Raw genomic sequence first — 18,769 nt, 5'->3', positions numbered from 1 at the left:
TAAATCCATGTAAACCTTTCTGAGCTCCCCTGGGAGAACGATATAGAAAATTGAATGAATAAATAAATAAATGAATGAGATATCCCCATAGCCTAACAGAGGTCAGTGGTGATTAAGTGTTTAATTTTTAATATTACAGCCGTAAAATGCCCAGCGTTAGAGGTCCCTCCACAAGGACTCATGGACTGCACCCATTCCTTCAGCGATTTCACTTATAATTCTACCTGCAACTTTTCCTGTGAGGACGGTTTTCTGAGAGATGGCCCGGGAACAGTTTGGTGTACAATGTTTGGAAACTGGACAGCCCTTCCGCCATCGTGCCGTGGTATGTGGCCTACGGTCATCTGACTTGGGATGCCTCTTTACGCTAAAAGCGCTGGACAGTGAGTCTTCACCAATGTGAAGGAATAAATTAGCTTTCTTCTTGAGAGAAGCGGTGTGGTGGCCGTGTTAGTCCACTCTTCAAGGTAATATGTAGAAATTTCTACATATCACCTTCAATACGTTCAGAATACAGCTTGTGAAAGATAAACACATAGGCTAATATGAAAAACCGCATATTCAGATAGCACAGTGGTCTCAAACTCGCGGCCCGGGGGCCACATGCGGCCCGCCAGGTACTATTTTGAGGCCCTCGGTATGTTTATCATAATCACAAAAGTAAAATAAAACAGGTTCTCTTATGTCTCTTTCGCTATAAATGTCTCTTTAGCTATAAATATGTCTCTTTAGCTATAAATGACAATTTTATTATGTCTCTTTGACATGACAAATGACAATATGACAATATTGACAAATGACAATATTATTATTATGTCTCTAGCTATAAATGACAATATTATTATTAAGACTTAGACAAAAGGAACAATTATAAACTATAAAGAGTTGTACCTCATGCAAAATTGTCATTTCTTTAATAAGACATTAACTCTTTTTTTTCTGAGGCCCTCCAAGGACCTCCAAATCCAAACTGTGGCCCTGCAAAGGGTTTGGGTTGGAGACCACTGAGATAGCAGCACTTAATATCCGAACTTACCCGGTTATTCAGTTTACTGCCTACAAATATCCTTACAGACCATTTCAGCTCTAATGGGATAGCATCGGGGCTCTGCCCTGACAGTCATGAAACTTACAGTATCTTAATAGATTCAAGAGAGCGTGCAAGCATTTATGTGCCAGGATGATGCACGCTATGCCCAGACTCTATAATATCAATTCTGTGCAGAAATGCTGTAATGGCATATTAGTGCCACAGTTTTGCGCAGAGGTGAGCACTCGTGTAATGCCAAAGACTGGTGTAAATGCTTGCACTCAACCGTTGGTAGTTAAGTGTGTAACTCCTACTTGCATACTTAACTCCTAGGCATATCGCTGACCATGCGCCACCTACGTCCGCGCCTCCCACGTCCACACCCCCCAGAAGTTGGGCACGAAAGCAACTAAAGGGCAGTTGAGCACACAACTGGTAACTGGCGCCAATTAACACCATTTTAAGCCAATAAGGGATAGATTCACTAAGCCCACCGATCAACTTCTGACCACTTAGCGACCCCTTTACGACCCGATTTCCCTCCGACCCCGATCCAACGGGATTTCTAACATCCCCCACAACGTCTGTGTTTTTCATTTGACTTTCTTGAGTTCCAGTACTCTTGTTTCCAACATTTTCACTGGATGACAATTCCAGGCATCCACCATAAAGAAATACTTCCATATGTTATTCTCAGATATATAACAAATAAGTACAAATGAGAGATAAAAAATAAATAACTAAATTCTCAACAACAACAAAAAAAATATAGCACAAGAGAATTTGAATAAACAAAATAAAATGCGTGAATCAATTTAATTGTGCTCAGTGACATGGACATACTTTGAATGCCAGTGGAGGGCAAGAGAGATGTTCAACTCTTATATCATAGCACAGCCCCTCCCTACCGCCATTGATTAAATACTTATAACAGGTTATCTCATCTACTATAATAAAACCCTTAGCGCACATGCGCCCTGCGTCTGTGATCCATGCTTCCATGCCGCACATGCGCATTGCCTGCCTTCTGCCCCTATCTCTGATGCTGGCTGACTTCCTGCGCTGCCGGGACACCTCTTCTCACCCCTGCAAAGGCAGCAGCCGCAGTTTCATCAAGCCGCCGCGGGGCATTTGCTAGGCCGGCCAACTTCGATAATGCGAGGCGGGCCGGCCTAGCAAAAGCCTTGAGGCTGCCCGAGCTAGCGGATACTGGATAGTGGGAGCAGGGAAGGGGTGCTGCTGGACAGGGGGGAGCTAAAAGTAAGGGAGAAGGGCTACTGCTGGACAGGGGGAGCAGAAAAGGGGTGCTGCTGGACAGGGGGGAGCTAAAAGTAAGGGAGAAGGGGTGCTGCTGGACAGGGGAGAGCTAAAAGTAAGGGAGAAGGGCTACTGCTGGACAGGGGAGCTGCTGGACAGGGGGGGAGCTAAAAGTAAAGGAGAAGGGCTACTGCTGGACAGGGGGAGCAGGGAAGGGGTGCTGCTGGACAGGGGGGAGCTAAAAGTAAGGGAGAAGGGCTACTGCTGGACAGGGGGAGCAAAGAAGGGGTGCTGCTGTACAGGGGGCACAGGGAAAGGGGTGCTACTGAACAGGAGGGAGAGACAGAAAGAAAGACAGACAGACAGGGGGCCAGGGAGAGAGACAGAAAGAAAGAAAGAAATGCCTAAGTCTACATATCTATTCTAGCACCTATTAATGTAATGGGCTAAAAAACTAGTATAAATATAAAGTATATGTAGAAAAAAATAATACATTACTTATCTTGAAAAAATCAACGTAAGCTCTTTCAATTTGATTGTATTCCAAATAGAGGGCACTAAACAAGAAACGTGCCATGAGTCCTCGACCAACTGGAAAGAAATTCTGTGTGCTCCCAAGTCCCCCTTTCTCCACAGTGTAATTTAAAAGTGCAGGTGAATCAATAAACATCCAAACTCATAAAGTTCATCGTCCAATAAATATGTAGTCAGTTCGAAACAAAATACAACTTCCTCAACACAGATCGTGTTTCAAAAAGCTGTTATAAGAATTTTATCAATGACGGTAGGGAAGGCCTGTGCCATGATGTAAGAGTTGACCATCTCTCTTGCCTTCCACTGGCATTCAAAGTATGTTCACATCACTGAGCACAATTCATGCATTTATTTTGTTTATTCAAATTCTCTTGTGATATATATATAGAGAGAGAGAGAGAGAGAAAGATATTTTTTTTTGGGGGGGGGAGAATTTAGTTATTTATTTTTATCTCTCATTTGTAATTATTTGTTGTATATATGAGAATAACATAAGGAAGTATTTCTTTATGGTGGCTGCCTGGAGTTGTTTTATTATTTTTTAATTGTGTATGTTTGGTTGTAATCCGATTTGTTTAAAAGCCAAATAAAAGTAATAAACTATAAACTATGCCAGCCATCTTCTTCAGAGCTCTGACCGTGCCTCGTAAGCCTTATAGTACAAGATGACTGCCAGGGCTCTGTGTGCATCCTTATAAATTACTGACTCAATATCTATTCTGTATTTACTTCTAGTAATGGCTTGCAGTAAACTGTCAAGTTCTGCACCAAGAATGATGAATTGCTCGCACCCCATCGGGAGCTTCAGTTATCGATCAATCTGCAACTTCCACTGCAGTGAAGGATACGCCTTGAATGGAACAGAAAGCATTGAATGCCAGCCATCAGGGCAGTGGTCAAACAGGATGCCACTCTGTAGAGGTAGAATGCTTTCCAAAGTAAAATTGCCATCAGGGCAGCAGTCAGAGGGGACACCAGCAGTTAGGGGTCCCAGTAAGGGGCAGACTTTGGGGATAATGAGTCCTTTGATAGGAGGCCACCAGATCAATGCTCCCTCTAAGTTGCGCAGGAGTCCTCCACCTACATTCCTGCTAGAGAATGACACGGTGGCGGTTTACCCGCGGCCACCGCATTTTAGCCGCGGGTCACCCGCCGAAAACGGGGAAGAAAACTAGCAGTCGCTGCGGCGACGGGGACAAGGCCATTCACCGCCCGCGGGGCGGTGAATGGTCTTGTCCCCCGCAGTGAGGCATGAAGGATCGCGCGGTCCCCGCAGCTCACACCCGCCCAATCGATTCCAGTGTCCAGCCAGCTCTCTCCCCTCTCCTCACCCCAGTCCGCAGATCCTCCTCCTCGGCGACCCGCACGCTACCAGAGAGCCGCGCACACCCGCCGCTGCTCAGCCTCGATCTTCTGCTCTGACGCAACCGGAAACAGGAAGTTGCAGCAGAGCAGAAGATCGAACACTGAGCAGCCGCGCGTGTGCGGCTCCCTGGGAAAGCGCGCAGGTTGCCGAAAAAGAAAACCCACAAACCAAGGTGAGGAGAAGGGAGAGAGCCGGCCAAACACCAGGATCGACCGGGCAGGCAGGTAGTGGCCGCGGGGACCGTGCGATCGCTAGTGTTCCCGGCTCAAATTGGAAGGAGGGAGTGAAAGGAAAAAGGCTTATATGGATGCAGCGGGGACGGTGACGGGGCGGTGAATGGGATGGCAGTGGCGGTGACGGGGCGGTGAAAGGGATGGCGGTGACGGTGACGGGGCGGTGAAGGGATCGGCGGTGACGGGGCGGTGCAGAGGATGGTGGGCCGGTGACGGGGCGGTGACGGGGACAGATTTTTTTCCCGTGTCATTCTCTAATTCCTGCCACTAGGAGTGCTGTTTCAATATTACATTTTCAATAGTAAGGGATGGGCAAAAGTTCTGCAGGACTCCAAAGGACCTGCCTACCCTAGTGATTGAAACATAATATTGAAGCACCACCTCCACCGCAGCAGTGCAATTGGAGGATTCCTGCCCAGCTAAGAAGAAGCATTGCACCAGAGCTAAGTTACCAGCATGGATTTGTTGTGACTCGCCGGTTATTTATTTCTAAAAATTTTAAACCGCCTATAACTAAGCGGTTAACAATTAAAACATTCACAGTAGTTCATGGACAGTACATTTGCAAAATGCATTCAAATTATATTGCAATTACAAAGCAATTTAATTCGCTTAAAATATTGTCAAAAGCTCGATGAATTTACACGTCAACCATTCCTACTACCTAAAGTTCAGGATTCTTATTAAATATGCCTACCTCGGGTTGGGGTTCTATTTGGCAACTTTGTGGATATTTTTTTTGAAACCATTTACAATCCTCTCACCTTCTTACATTAAGGATGCTTCATATTTTTGAGCATGTTGACAGATGTTGATTTTGCTACCGTTGATCAATTTTTGATGGTCACTTTCGACATCAAATCATTATATATTTAAATTCCACAGCATGATGCTTTCGAATGTCATAAAGAAATTTTGGGATCAACGGCCAAGACCGCACCATATCTCAACTGAATTTTTGTTTGATTTGGCTCACCTATGTGATTTTTTTTTTTTTGTTGAATCATAGTCTGTTTTTACAGATTTCTGACTATGAGGACAAATGGATCACTAATTCCCCTTTCGATCCCATAGTCAACACACACGTGGCACAGCACTTCACCCAGTCTCTGTGCTAATTCTTCAAGGTAACTTCCAAAACACATACAAAAAAATGAAATGGGATTTGAAATATGGTCATTTATTGGACTCCAAAACAGTGGGCGCAAGAGATTGAATTTGTGATTCTTTATGTTAATTATCTACTATTCATCCACAATCCTCTTGAAGTATTTCTCTAATCCCTCTCTCCACACCTTTCTCTATTCATGGTATTTGTAAACCTCAGAAAGGAAACTTGTTCTAACTCATTTTGTGACACTTCTTGAATGTTCCATGCAGTGTTAAATTCAAACTCCCCCCCCCCCCAATCAGGGAAATATATTTGCTTTTTATTAATAGATTATATAGTAACATAGTAGATGACGGCAGATAAAGACCCGAATGGTCCATCCACTCTGCCCAACCTGATTCAATTTAAATTTTTTATTTATTTTTTTTTTTTTCTGGGCAAAAATCCAAAGCTTTACCCGGTACTGTGCTTGGGTTCCAACTGCCGAAATCTCTGTTAAGACTTACTCTAGACCATCTACACCCTCCCAGCCATTGAAGCCCTCCTCAGCCCATCCTCCACCAAATGGCCATACACAGACACAGACCGTGCAAGTCTGCCCAGTACTGGCCTAGTTCAATATTTAATCTTATTTTCTGATTCTAGATCCTTTGTGTTCATCCCACACTTCTTTGAACTCAGTCACAGTTTTACTCTCCACCATCTCTCTCGGGAGCGCATTCCAGGCATCCACTACCCTCTCCGTAAAGTAGAATTTCCTAACATTGCCCCTGAATCTACCACCCCTCAACCTCAAATTATGTCCTCTGGTTTTACCATTTTCCTTTCTCTGGAAAATATTTTGTTCTACGTTAATACCCTTCAAGTATTTGAATGTCTATATGTTCATATAATGTGTGATCGTGGCACTGAGGTACCCCCCTCTTCAAACCCAGCATGCACCCAAAAAGAGGGTGAGAAGCCTCAGACTAATGTAGCAGTATAGAATCAAAAGGTACAAATCAAAACTGCTTTTGATACTTTCACTGGCAAAAAAATTCCATCACAGAACAGCTCAGGTTTAGAAAAGAGCAAAGTCATCCGGAGGCACGTCAAGGACTTAACTGACAAAAGACGACTTGACATCCAACGCTGTCACATCTTCTTCAATCTTCCCAACACGCAAACTTGTTTTAACAATGTGCCACGATCACACAATATTTTGAACCTTCTTTATTAATACCATCACTTCTGAAGCAGGGTTCTAAGCTTATATTCTATAATGGCACATGTGTGCACCAAATTTGTTACAGAATACTGGTATAAGTCCACAGTAACGCACCCAATTTTAAGCATGATCACTTATGTTGTGTCCATGGCTGGTTTAGAAGGTGGCATATATATCGTGGCAGGGTCCAGACCCACCAGCAGGGTAAAGTCTGTTCCCTTGCCACAAGGGCACTGCCCAGCTCTTCACAGAGTGCTAATGGGGATAAGCAGACTTTCAACATAAGCAGTCTCTGAGTCTTTTCCACTTTTTATAACAACAAGGTTTATTTTCTTTCACACTTTTCCCACAAAAGTAAACTGGCACAAAAATATATCTTTTTACCATTCACCTGGCTATTCCCATTAACAAATTATGGCAGGACCTCAATATTCCAAAAGTACAGGGTTTTGTTTCTCAGCAAAACAAGAAAAAGGAAAATAAAAACCGTGTACCAATCAGTTCCACCCCATAGGCTGCTGCTTTGTCACAGTTCAGGCAGCTCTCTTCATCAGGGACTTAGGTTCACTCTTCTTTGCCAGCAAATAACACTAGGCAGCACTCCTGTCTTCACATTTCTTCCCAGTGCTCTTGTAGCAACTGTAGAGCACTGGTCACATCTCTACACAACTATTTGCCTTAATCTCTTAATAAGCTTTACAATACTGCCCTGACTCTCTCTAGCAAAGGCCAGTATGTGGGGAACTCTAACCACCCTTATAAAGATCATATGATTCTGTTCCCACCCGTTGTTCCCAAATGTTCATTAATTTAAGGCAAGGACAAACTTTGGGCTCTTAAAGCACCTTCTATTCTCCCAGCTTTTAAACACGGCACCTAACTTCAGCTGTGCTGGGATTCTCATGCATGCTGCCTCCAAAACTTGACACACTTTCATTCAAACATTCACACAAACTGAAATTCTCATTGCTTAATTAACAGGATCATCTTATTCAAATCTTAAACAGTTACTACTTCATTCAAACATACAGTTCTCAGGCATACTTTGCTCAGGTTCAAAACTGCAATCCATAGCATATTCTTGGTCATTTTAATCATAGCCTTGTTCCTCTGTTTCCATGTGACTCTCCCCTCAGTATACTGGCTTCCTACCCCCTATCTGTGGGTGAAACTGTGTTTCACTGTCAGCTTCTGCAAAACTTTCCTCAGAACCATCCCCTTTCCAGGGAAGCCTCTCTCTGGGAACCTGGCACCTTATTTGGCTGTGTCCCTCTAACAGAGTTCTACAATGGGGAAGAGGAATTGGTGCCCAAATTTCCTCAGCACTTCTTGTGCCTGGGCTGTTCCTTTGCGTCTGTGCTTGGGATGACTGCTCCTTCCCCCTGCTCCCAGCTGTAAGAGATTTATTCTCCTCGGCTTCTGCACTTCCTGGTGCACGTCGGCTCTGCTGGAACCTCCCCTCCCTTTAAACCTTTGTTTGTCAGAAAATACTGCTGGAGCATTTAAGTGAGCTTTACCAGTAGTTTTAGGGAAGGAATGATAATAGGGTAATAAAGTAGAAACTATCCCCTGCCTTTCTGCTGTGCCTGCAGTCTGCTTGCCAGATTTTAAAGTCCTATTTCTTTCCCTAGGAATGGCTACTGGTTTAGCACAGGTATGGTTAGCAGCAGGGTTTGTGGGCACGGAAGGGTCTTGCCTGTCACAATATAAAATCAAGTATTCTATAAAGTGCATGCAAGGTTACTTGGAATACCCATGCTAATGACCCCTCAGCAGCTGCATGCAAGAGAAGTTAGACGCTCCGTTTGCAGAATAGGGGAGTGTCAGCTATGTGTGTAATAGCTAATCATTGGGAATTATTGCTTAACAGCAATTATTGACCGCATCTCCAATTAACTGCCAATTAACTAATTATGTTATGTGCACACAATGTTGTGATAGTACCCACAGTACTTTAATGCGCCCTTGGAGGGCTACCTTCAAATACTGATTAAAGGATGTCTCTTAATTTATCGTTTTGCATTCATATCAGCTGTAGGTTCATCTTTCAACAAGCAAGTACTGTATTACACAGGAGGTGTGACACTTGCACTAGTTACGGCCATCGTGAGCAGTGCGCTTATAGCTTTCATTGTAAAGCGCTTGAGACAGAAAGGTAAAACATCTATTTATCATAGTAACTTATGGACAAGGTCTAATTCTGGCTTGGGTGGGTTCAGTTAGTCCCTAATTTCTGTCTGAATGGTGAGTCAGTTTTAACCCCAGCTGAACAAACAGCAGTAAGAAATACGAAAGCAAAACAAGAAGAAGCTGCAGACAGACGTACGTATCAAACCAACGAGTGCGGTTAGCGTTACCACCTTAAAACAAACCAAGGGACCCGACACGGTCTGTGTTTTGGCTAACACGCCTTCATCAGGGGTCCCAATTTGATAAGGTATCAGTCAGAACCGCAAACAAAAAATATTAGCCTGTGCACCAAACAATCGACAAAGAGCGGCCTATGCATAAACTCCCGCTAATGTTTTTTGTTTGCGGTTCTGACTGATACCATATCAAATTGGGACCCCTGTTGAAGGCGTGTTAACCAAAACACAGACCGTGTCGGGTCCCATGGTTTGTTTTAAGGTGATCATATTAACCGCACTCATTGGTATGATGCAATAAATTTAGCCTGCATCATTGTACGTCTGTCTGCAGTTTCTTCTTGTTTTAGCCCCAGCTGAACCAGAATCTGTTTGATTGATTCTGATTATTGCTGAGGTTGGAAAATCTAGGCATTTTATGAAAGATCAACATATTGAGGGCCAGATGAAACTTTTTTTTCGTAGAGATATAAAGGAGATAATTCTATAAGAAACTGGTATTCTCTTAATGCCATAGCATTTAGTTTACAAAATAGGAATTCACCTACCCTAGGTAGAGTTTGGGCTAAGCATGGGTGTATTACAATTTGCACATATTATATATACAGTGCTCCCCCGGTCATTTGCGGTTGACGATTCACGGTCCCAGTCATTCGCGGTATTTTCCAACCGCGAAGGAGAGAGCAGTCAGAGTGCCGGCGAGTGAAGGCAAAAACCTTCAATTGAACGTGGAAAATGCAGAAGAAATCCTGCCTTCAAAACCCGAATGCCATCCCCAACTTGGCGTTTTGGTTTTCAGCGTTAAGGCTAACATTAGTTTCTGCGCTGTCTTCTGACCATGGGAGTGAATACTTACGCAGTCCCCCCCCTAATTTGAATCCATTTCAATGCATTTAAGTACAATTTGCGCCGATCTTCAGCGCACAAATTAGCAAGCACGCTGGAAGGTTTTGTACATGCGGTGCACATTAACATGGGCGCAATTCTGGCACGAATTGCTCCTAGCGCCGTGTTAGGTTTTCAGCATCTGGACCCCAAGTGCTGCATTTTGATCAAGCTTTTGATTTTCTACAATTCACTTTTTTAAAAATAAATTCTATTTCCTGTTTTCATTGTTGGTACAATGCACTATCGGAATGTCAAGAAGGAACCAAGAAGCTCCTGAATTCACCAAGGTATAGTAAAGAGGAGGATTCTTTAGGGAACTTAGCAATGCTGATGAAAGAAAAGGCATGTCCAGATTGTCCACATTTTTAACTAATCTATCGGTGTCCCATACAGTGAATGCTAAGGGGCTCATAATCGAAACGGAAATACGTCTAAAAACCGGCCTAAATCGGCACTTAGACGATCAGTGAGACAGATCGTCCAAGTGCCGATAATCGAACCGGGTTTTAGACATATTTAAAAATGACCTAGGCCTTCCCAGTGCTGCTGAACGACCAGAGCTAAAAGGGGCGTGTCAGGAGGAGTGTCGAGGGCGGGATTTGGGCGGGACGTGGGCCGTCCTAGACTTAGTCGTACTGCATGTATAACCGAAAGTTTTGCAACACTGCCTCGACGGAACCTGGACGTTGTGACTTAGGCCATCTAAACCAAGGTCTAAGTCACAAGAAGGTATCCAAAGTGACTAGATAAGCAAAGCAGGCACAAAGTACAGACCCCCACACACTGCCCCAGTGATCATTGACCCCCCCCCCCCCTTAAAAATCATAATAACAACTTTACATATCTGTCTCCAGAATATCAGCATCTGGCAGCCTGGCATAGGAAAGCCTAGTAGAGCTGCACAGAGGTGGCTCTGCATAGTATTTGGAAGAGAAAGATCTATGCAGAGTCAGATGACAGTGACACTCTTGGGAGACCCTTGATAAAGCACGGGAGTGCGAAACATGTCGGGTCGTCTCTCCCAAGTCATATTAGCATAAGATAAGTGGCTTAAATAATACATAATGGTTATAATAGAGTTTTATTAGAACTTAAGAATAATATTAAACAACATTTAAACATAAAACAAACAAATTGGAAGCCGGTGATGAGAACCACATAATTCTTCCGTTGCCAACATTCATTATAGCGGTGGAATGGTGGGGCTGAGGCTTTCTTAAAAACCCAAGCAAGGGTTTAATATAGAGTTCTACATTCGGGACACAAATATTCAAGTTGATAACATACAAAATAGTCATGGGCCACATGCAGAAATTTGAGCATGTAATCCCACTGTTTTTGCAATATCACTGGATCCCCGTTTAGTTCTGAATTCAAAGTAAGATTTCAGCTTTGCCCCCAAACTCACCACATTTCTTGCTAGTTATTCCCCAGATTTCTAATTGCATAGTCAATTCCATTATCGATTCTCCTTTTGTCTCTTGCACATTCTTCTTCATTATCCCCTCCGTATGGAATATGTTACCCCTTAAAAGATACTTATTTTTGCAAGCATTTGATAGGTAAGATTGCCTGTGGGGATGGGGTACAGCCTATCTTGCCAGGATGGTGGGTCGATGGCATACTTGTAGATTTTTCTCGGGAGCTGGTGTCTCTTCTAATTCACCTTTTCTCTTAATTTTTCCTATCACTTTCTGAAGTACTGTTTACTTTTTGTCTAAATTTTGATTTACAACACCTTAACTCAAAATGTCACAAGAGACAAGATAGTAAATAGCATCAGTCGTATACTGTATTATGTGCAATGATGTCGTGTTATTCTTTATCATCCAGGGACCCAGTTGCACCAGAGCGTTACATAAATCGAGCTTATGAGGAAACATTGTAAGGTATGTTTGCAATAAGAGCTTTTATTTTTTTTTATTTATTTATCAGATTTTCATATAAATATTATCAAGCATCCACTTGTACAGAAAAGTTGAGTTAAGTAAATAAGCAAGTGGACATTATAATAACATGAACAAGCCTAAGCATAATTACAAATTAAAATTCAAACTTAACTTCAACTCAAGTCCTCAGTAATAATGAGATCCAAGATTTAGATTCAACGAGTTATTTGAAAAGACATAAGTGATAATAAAGGAAAATGTGGAACATGGTCAACTGAAGGAAATGTCCAAGTTTAGACATCTACAAGTTATTGATCCCTTATACCCCGATCAGATCACTGAGATCTATTGACCAACATCTATTGGTCACGCCCTCACGGCACTTTATCTTCTCTGTTACAGCTCCTCAAACTTGGAACTCCCTCCCTATTTATCTCAGAGAAGAAAAGAACTTAGATAAATTTAAAAGTAAACTTAAGAGCTTTCTTTTCAAAGACGCTTATGATATTTAGGAATCCAGCCTATTTTTGCTTATTTTCATAAGGCTACTTCTTTATTTCCCTCCTATTGTTTTTTTTTTTACCATAATCGTCCTTCTTTCTATCATTATTATTATATTTCATTACCCTGCCTTTCCCTTCGTTTTCCTTTTCTGTTTATTCTATTAGTCGTTAATTTAATATGTTTTGTTCAGTGTTCATCTGTCTTTTATAACCCCTGTATTATCTGTAAATTGAATGAGTTGTTCATCGCTTAGATATTTGAGTAAGCGATTAATCAAATACTTATTAAACTTGAAACTTGATTATACTTTCTCTGCTTTCAGGCGAGTGGCCGCCAAGAAAGATGTCAGTTGGGTAGGATCACAGAAAACGTATTTTTGCAATAAGAGCTTTTAAATTCATGGCTCTATAGTACAGCTCACCAAGACAGTGTATTTTTAGTTTAGATTGTTTGAGTGGTTGTGGGATTATTTAGATTTGGACAACTTTTGAACAGTGATCTAGAGCTTATGAAATTCCACATTTTAATTATTACAATGATTTATTGGGAGGGGGGTTCTATTGTATTGCTTTTGGACAATGCAGGTCATACATCAGTTTTTTGTATGTTACAGGGCCAGTTATGCATTTTGATGGCCTATCCTTTTTTATTTGTTTATGAATTGTATTTAATCCTCTTTTTCTTCTCCTCCCTTTTTCAAACATACTATTTTATTAAAATTAGTACTAATTTGTCTTGTTTTTTTATTTTTTATTTTAACCTAATTTTTAACTAAATGTAAATCGCATTGGATTTGGATTTTGCGATCAAATCAAATATTTTAAATAAACTTGAAACTTGAATTCTATAAGCCGATGCCTAGAGATGGGTGCCGATAGCATATGTAAGTTGCACATACGAAGGGCCGCTGGAATGTTCTCAGCCCATCCAAGAAGAGAATGATGTGGAGCCATGAAACAAGTTATTTCACATCTTTCTTGACACTTTTTGTTTTGTAGAATAACTTGTATGCAGTGGCGTAGCGAGGATGAATGGCACCCCTCCTCAGCCCTCTTATATGCCCCCCACCCCCGCTCCTTCCCAACCCTCCCTGCCACGCATACGTTCCCCCTTTCTTTCCCCCATACCTTTTTAATTTTCCAGGCGGGAGCAACATCGTGAACTTTCTGCCCGTGTCACCTCGGCAATCCCTTTGATGTCACTTCCTAGGCCGGAAGTGAAGTCAGAGAGAGGCAGCACTGACGCCTGGCAGCAAGTTTGTAACGCTGCTTGAGAAGGGACAATTAAACAGGTACGAGGTGAGAGAAGGGAAGGGACACACGCGCTTAGCAAGAGGGAGTTGGGAAGGAACGGGGGGAGTGGAGAGGACAGGAGCCCCTACCAAGACCGCTTCCAGGCAGACCACCCCCGCTACTATGCCACTGCTTGCAAGTGTCATCATTCTCTTCTTGTTTGGGACGAGAGCTTTTTAGCGGCCCCTCGTACTAGCTCTTATTGGGTACTAGGTGTCACTAATTGGCATTTATGACTACGTAACACATTTACTGAAATCCACTATCTGATCCTACTCTCGGTATGCAAAACACATCAGTCACAATCCCTTCCCTATCTAAATCAGCTCCTTATTCCTTATATTCCATTACACACCCTTTGCTCATGCCAACAAAACCCGCTTAACATTTCCTTCCTCGAGACAGATTACTCACGTGACAACTTGGAGCACCATCTTGTCAGTCACTGGAATGCCCTCCCCACACAGCTCAGACACGAACTCCACTAGAGCGTCTCAAATCATCCCTTAAAACGTTCCTGTTTCAAGATGCCTTTGAGTAATCTGCCCATCTCTCCAAGGTTGATCTCTCCTAGCCTTGCTCTGGAGCCTGCTTGCACAATCTACTCCTTTTCTATCTCTTTTGCTCCCTGTCGAATATTGTAGTCCTACTCTACCCCTTCCTCATCTATTCCCGCTATTCAGCTACATTCTCTTCTTTCTGACTTCTCTATGACTGTTAACTCTATTATGTAAACCACACTGATGTTCTGTAAGAGCGCAGCATTTCAAGCACTAATAAACTTGAAACTTATATGCTAAGCTCTAGTTTATAGCTGACATGCGCAAGTCACTTTAGCCGACAAATCCAAGGGGGATAAGAACATAAGAACTGCCATCTCCGGATCAGTCCTTCGGTCCATCAAGTCCGGTGATCCGCACATGCGGAGGCCCAACCAGATGGAATGGGTGCTGCTGGACGAGGGGAGGTAAAAGGAAGGGAGAAGGGCTACTGCAGGACAGGGGGAGCAAGCAAGGGGTGGGTTGCACAGGGAAGGGGGGAATGCTGCTGCTGCTGCACAGGGAAGTGGGGGGGGGGAGAGGGAAAGGGGGCCAGGGATCAATCTTGGTTTGCTTTGGGGGGGAGACAGAAGGGGGCCATGGAGAGAGACAGAAAGACAGGCAGGCAGTGCACAAGAACAAAAGACAGACACACAGAAAGACAGCGGGCAGGGAGAGAGATAGAAAGAAAGAAAGACAGACAGGGGGCCAGAGAGAGAGACAGAAAGAAAGACAGACAGTGGGAGGGAGAGAGATAGAAAGAAAGATAGACAGCGGGAGGGAGACAGAAAAAAAGGAAGAGACAGGGGCAGGGAGAGACACAGAAAGAAAGACAGACATATATTCTAGCACCCGTTAATGTAACGGGCTTAAACACTAGTGAATCAAATAAAAATATGGTGAGACCTAATGGCCGCATTTGGCTAGAGGCATGCTTTTGTGCTAGTTTGATAGTTATTTTCTTTGACTATCCCCTCTTCTACGAAACCGCACTAGCGGTTTTTAGCACAGAGAGCTGAATGTCCCACGCTGATAGGAACTCAGTGAGCATCGGGAGCAGCGCAGGACATTCAGCGCAGCTCCCCGCGCCAGAAACTGCTAGCGCGGTTTCGTAGAAGAGGGGGTATATCTTACATTCCCTATTACAAAGCCACGGGAGCGCAGGCTGGTGAGATAAAAGGTCTGATGCTCATTCAAGTTCCTATGGGCTTTTACATTGTCGGCCTGTGTTAAAACCTTCAACTGCAGCTTTGTAAATGGGGGGTTATTTTGTTATTTCAGATTATTTTATTTGAAGGTTTGTACAGATTCTGGATAGAGCAGACTGTGCATTTTTTTTTTTTTTTTTTAAATCAATCAAAAATTAAATAGGACTGTTTAACAAAATCTTTGGCTATATGGTCCCCCAAATATGTCAGTCAAATATGAATAGTACCTCTAAATTCTTAAAATCTATCAGGTCAATATTCAGCCACATGGTTAGCATTAAAAAAAAAAATAGTGACCGTAGCAGTCAAAAAATATCCGACTAAACATCAGTTAAAAAATAGGCATTTGCAGGGTTCAGGATTAAGCTTTGGGGTGGGGGTACGGGACTACGCTCAAAATTTAAGTGATACTGTGCTGATCATGGGTTTCAAACTCGTGGTCCACCAGGTACTATTTTGAGGCCTTCAGTATGTTTATCATAATCACAAAAGTAAAATAAAACAGTTTCTTGATCATATTTCTCTTTAGCTATAAATGACAATATTATTATTAAGACTTAGCCAAAAGGAAAGATTTATAAACTAGAAAGAATTTTACCTCATGCAAAATTGTCATTTCTTTAAGAAGACATTAACTATTTTTTTCTGAGGCCCTCCAAGTACCGACAAATCCAAAATGTGGCCCTGCAAAGGGTTGGAGTTGGAGACCACTGGCTTAACTGTAACCATGACATCCTGTTTGTCTTTGGAAAGCAGAGCCGAGCTTGTGATGTCATAATGCCTCATTCCACCAATAAGAGCCAGTCTCATCAGTGATGTCATAGTGGCTTGATTGTCCTGTTCTCCCCTCTACCCTCCAACCCTTCCCCTTTACTCTGTGGTCTCAAACTTGCGGCCCGAGGGCCACATACAGTCCGCCAGGTACTATTTTAAGGCCTTCGGTATGTTTATCATAATCACAAAAGTAAAATAAAACAGTTTCTTGATCATATGTCTCTTTAGCTATAAATGACAATATTATTATTAAGACTTAGCCAAAAGGAAAGATTTATAAACTAGAAAGAGTTTTACCTCATGCAAAATTGTCATTTCTTTAAGAAGACATTAATTATTTTTTTCTGAGGCCCTCCAAGTACCGACAAATCCAAAATGTGGCCCTGCAAAGGGTTGGAGTTGGAGACCACTGGTTTAGTACTATGTCAGAAAAAAATGTGCCATCTACTGTCATGCTGGAACACTGGGGGAAGAGTGCCCCAACATCGTGTGTGTTATTTATTCTTTTTATTTCAAGTATGTGTCACCGATCCCAATGTCTTGTTCACAGTAAGCCTCTTAACCCCATTTACTGACTCCTTCCGGATGTTGTAGGGCTCCTGTCTGATTACTGACTAGGCCCAGCCCTCCTTATTTTGTGAGCGATCAGACAGAACACGTCATTGCCTGGATAGTATAGCCAAGTGTAATTTAATTCAAAATGCGTAAATACCGTTTTATGCAACAAAAGGGTTTTGTTTCTTTGTCTATGTAAAACAGGAAGAAAATCGGCCATAAGGCTCAGCGGTATCTCCTTATGGACTGCTGGCTGCCCCACTGAGCTCTGCAATCCTGGAGTCCCATTCTCCGCCGCTCCGTCACAGACATGGGATGCTGCCTCTCTACGAGACATACAACGCTGAGATAGCCAGAGAAATCTGAAAAAAAAGCTCCCTTCTAATTTTCTCCGTCCAAGGAACACCTAGAAGATGTGACACAAATGTTTTTTTTACTGGCGTATTATTTTAGTTTGTAACATAAGATTACTGTTTTGCACCAGGAGACTCTGGATATGTTTAGGGTTCTCAAAGGTGTCCGCATGTCTTTGCCATCTCTTCAACACTTTCTCTCTCTGTCATTCTTCCTTCTCAGTCTCTGCCTCCCCCTTCCTATCCATCTGTCTAAAAGTTTCAGCTTCTCAATTGTTCCTTTCCTCTCTATTTTATTTCCATAATCCACTCCTTTTAAGGTCTCATTTTGCTTGGATCGGTTCTCTGATCCCTCAAAGGCCATCTTGACCTTCCTCATAATCAGATTCTTTCTACCCCTTCATCTCTTGACTCAAAGTTCCTCTCTATTCTGTCTTTTTTTTTTTTTTTTTCATCTTTCTTTTTCCTCACCCCGTCGTTTTCTGCTGCTTTTTCTTTTTGTTCTATACACCGACGTCCCTCTCTTCTCCTCGAGTTACGGTGGAAGCTGAAGGTGAACAGGCGCACAGGAACCAGAGTCTCTTTTGCTTTGTTCCAGCCGCTTCCTTGCGTAATGCTGCTGGTGAAGAAGAAGGTCCCTGCCAATGTCAGAGAGCCCCAGGGAAGAGGGTTCTTGAGCCAGCCAAACCTGTGTTTGTGCCGAACGTAACCCTCACTCACCCATGTGAGCAGATTACTTTAGTGAAATGTCATCATTTTGTTGGTAGGTCAGGGCTAGGGGGTCGTAGGCACTATTAATCCACTCACTGCTTACTTAAAATTAGAGTACGGTATTTAAGGAGAAAGGGACATACTTTCCCAACAGCAATGGTAAAGGCAGAAGCAGTACACACAAAAATATCCATCTCTGATTTCTTAACTGCTTCTTCAGGGCTGTCTACTCTTTGGAGGCTCCTCTCTTTGGGTTGGTCTTTGCCCTAAAGCACAGGTGTCAAAGTTGGTCCTCGAGGGTTATCAGGATTTCCCCAATGAATATGCATGAGATCTATTAGCATACAATGAAAGCAATGTGAAATCTTAAGCTTAGTTGGTCGGTTTTTAACGATGCTGAGGGGCTCATTTTCAAAGCACTTTAGACACACAAAAGTAGCGGAGTAAACTACAATACTTTGGGTGTCTAAGTGCTTCGAAAATAAGCCCCTGAGCCTGTCAAAAAAACCCCAGAACTTGTTAATTAGTGTTTTCTGAACACGTTTGAAAATGACGATGTTTCTTTCTAAACTAAAATGGACGAAAATAAAAGGACTACAGTGTTGATATAAGGATGTGAAGCTGTTTCATGTAATTTCCTGGTGGCAGCAACAGAGTGCTGATCTGTGAGCTGGATAAGAGCCGCAACTTGGAAAAGATATGGAAATATTTATTACTCGAGAATCAGCATGTGTCCCTCCCTAGGCACAGGAATATTTTTCTATAGATGCCTTGATTTGCTCTGCTGGTTTCCACTGCTGCTATTTCAGCTTTGGATGTCTGTAAAACAAGACATCATAGAAATAGGTTTCCTTTAGTACAGGATTGTTAAGGCCTCAGAAGAACACTTACAAATTTGTAGAGATGTTATATATACTGTAGATCGCAAATAGTAGATATTTCCCTGTCCACT

General features: G+C 42.6%; 1 protein-coding gene across 1 annotated transcript in view; it reads left to right on the top strand.

Moving 5' to 3' along the window:
- Positions 1-18,431, top strand: part of SELP (selectin P) — a 169,510-nt gene extending 151,079 nt beyond the window's left edge. The window contains exons 35-40 of the mRNA XM_033962306.1: positions 140-325; positions 3,557-3,742; positions 8,771-8,893; positions 10,249-10,279; positions 11,826-11,881; positions 16,958-18,431. Of these exons, the coding sequence (XP_033818197.1) occupies positions 140-325; positions 3,557-3,742; positions 8,771-8,893; positions 10,249-10,279; positions 11,826-11,880 (581 nt within the window). The 3' untranslated portion in view covers position 11,881; positions 16,958-18,431. The remainder of the gene's footprint in view (positions 1-139; positions 326-3,556; positions 3,743-8,770; positions 8,894-10,248; positions 10,280-11,825; positions 11,882-16,957) is intronic.
- The last annotated feature ends 338 nt before the right edge of the window (positions 18,432-18,769 follow it).

This window comes from Geotrypetes seraphini, chromosome 10, assembly GCF_902459505.1.
Source record: "Geotrypetes seraphini chromosome 10, aGeoSer1.1, whole genome shotgun sequence".
NCBI lineage: Eukaryota > Metazoa > Chordata > Amphibia > Gymnophiona > Dermophiidae > Geotrypetes > Geotrypetes seraphini.
This window is presented reverse-complemented; position numbering and strand designations above follow the sequence as displayed.